Here is a 2459-nt window from a genome sequence, read left to right as displayed (position 1 = left end):
TATATATATATATATATATATATAGCGCGCATTTTAATTACCATTCCTCGTCTACCTTCACTGAAATAGAAGTTGCCCAACATAGAGCATTTGATTTGATTGGGATCGTTGATAATTTGTGATATTCTCTGCCCAGTATTAGCATCTTCATAAACGATACAACTATTATTAATAACATTCGTGAAATTTGCTGAAATTATCGCGTTTATAATAAGCTGTAACAGAAATGCGTTCTTATAAATAGAGAGACAAAGAGATAAATATGGGATTAAAATAAATAGAACCGCTACTGAAATTATTAAATTGATATAATTAAAATAAAACAAATATAGTAATAAAAATAGTAAGAATAAAACAATAATCTGCTTCCACATTTTATTTCTTTTCGTGAAGCCATTAGGTGTTTTTGTGTGTAAAAATCTCGATTATACATACATAACCGTTGTAAGGCATTAATGGTTTTGCAGCAAAACCTGATCCAATAACAAAGAAATCGTAGCAATAACTTGATAATATAGATTGAATATCGAATATGAGATCTGTCTGCGGGATTGGGATAATATTATTTATATCACCCATTTGCAAAATCCCCGTGTTGCCAGATAGTCCTGTTAAAATGTAAAACACATTATGTAAATGTATTGCATTTTGAACGCGGAAGATCAAAAATGCTTGTTATTATGTTTCTTACCAACCGCAGCAAAATCGTAGGGCGGTCTGGATAGACAGGGACAGCTAACCACTGCAATTTCGAATTCGTCGAAGAATTGTTGCAATGAGATGTACAGAACTATCACGTAATAACAAATGCGTAAAATATCACCTATCTAAATCAAGTAATGAATTTTATATACATTTTTTATATATTCGAGAGTAGGTGCAAATAATAACATGTATAATGGTGGTCTATCATTTTTATTATCATTACTTCCTGCAGAGGCATCACCGTCCGGTATAATATCTTCACCTTGGAAATAATTATATCCTCTAAAGGCATCATTATTCGGTATAATATCATCTTCATTTTGGAAAAGATTATTTCCTCTAAAGACATCATTGTTCATTATAATATCATCTACACCTTCGAGATTAATATTTTCTCTAAAAGCATCACCGTTCGCTATAAAATCATCTTCATCTTCGAGGTTAATATTTCCTCTAAAGACATCATCGTTCATTATAATATCATCTATATCTTCGAGATTAATATGTTCACTATTGGCATCATCGTTCGGTATAATATCATCTATATCTTCGAGATTAATATTTTCTCTGAAAGCATCACCGTTCGCTATAAAATCATCTTCATCTTCGAGGTTAATATTTCCTCTAAAGACATCATCGTTCATTATAATATCATCTATATCTTCGAGATTAATATTTCCTCTAAAGGCATCATCGTTCGGTATAATATCATCTATATCTTCGAGATTAATATTTTCTCTGAAAGCATCACCGTTCACTATAATATCATCTATATCTTCGAGATTAATATTTTCTCTAAAGGCATCACCGTTCACTATAATATCATCTATATCTTCGAAATTATTATTTTCTCTAAAAGCATCATCGTTTGCCATATCATTTTCATATGGGGGATCATTTTCTTTGAGGGTGAGGGACGGAACGGGTCCCATAATGCTCGATTTGAAGTAAACGTGATGTTATACATATAACTATGAAACGTAAAAATTGTTAGCAAATTATATACAAAATAAAACATTTAACAGAGTACATATTTCTAGTTTTTAAAGATGAAATATTATGTTAATATTATGTTATAATATAATATTAACAAAATATTAAGAACAAAATTATATATTATTTTAACAAGTAAATCTGACAATAAAAAAAAGAATTTGCTTATTAGAATAGCTAGATAATTTTTTTTTATTTTAAGAATTTTTTTTTTATATAGATATGTTAATAGATTAATCGATTCCTTGCATTATTTTGTATTCATATTGTATACGTGTTAAGATAAAATTGTTAAATGATTAATAATATATAAGAAATATTCTATAATCATATATCGAACGCGCGTATTAATGAAAACAAACGCATATAACATAATTCTAAATACATATATATATAATATATTTTAGACTTACGTCATAAAATGTATGTATAATTATTCGGATTAAATATTATTACTGTCAAAGATATGTTTCTTCTTTTATAGATCGCCAATACGAATAATCACAAAGATGTTTCGGTGATAAGTGTTTTCTTAAATATAACAGAAACGGGAAGAGGATAAATAAAATATAATATTAGCGGTCACAAGACAATGTTGGTACAAACTAATATAAATTGACAAGATTGTAAATAAGTTTTGAATTCACCAACTTGGAGAGATACAAATTTTTATAATTTGTTTTTTAAATAAAAAGACGATTTGGAGTAGAAGTTAAATTTATAAAAATTTTTTAATTATATAATTATATAATATAGTTTTA

At 27.5% G+C, this 2459-nt stretch overlaps 1 protein-coding gene across 1 annotated transcript in view; it reads right to left on the bottom strand.

The window, feature by feature from the left end:
• Positions 1-1199, bottom strand: part of LOC115242575 (ester hydrolase C11orf54 homolog) — a 4084-nt gene extending 2885 nt beyond the window's left edge. The window contains exons 1-4 of the mRNA XM_029818968.1: positions 929-1199; positions 692-827; positions 436-608; positions 42-215 (exon numbers count right to left, since the gene is read on the bottom strand). Of these exons, the coding sequence (XP_029674828.1) occupies positions 42-215; positions 436-608; positions 692-827; positions 929-1057 (612 nt within the window). The 5' untranslated portion in view covers positions 1058-1199. The remainder of the gene's footprint in view (positions 1-41; positions 216-435; positions 609-691; positions 828-928) is intronic.
• Between the last annotated feature and the right edge of the window lie 1260 nt (positions 1200-2459).

The sequence above is a fragment of the Formica exsecta genome, unplaced genomic scaffold (genome assembly GCF_003651465.1).
Source record: "Formica exsecta isolate Colony F162 unplaced genomic scaffold, ASM365146v1 scaffold613, whole genome shotgun sequence".
NCBI lineage: Eukaryota > Metazoa > Arthropoda > Insecta > Hymenoptera > Formicidae > Formica > Formica exsecta.
Note: the sequence above shows the minus strand (reverse complement) of the source record. Positions and strands in the feature narration are given on the sequence as shown.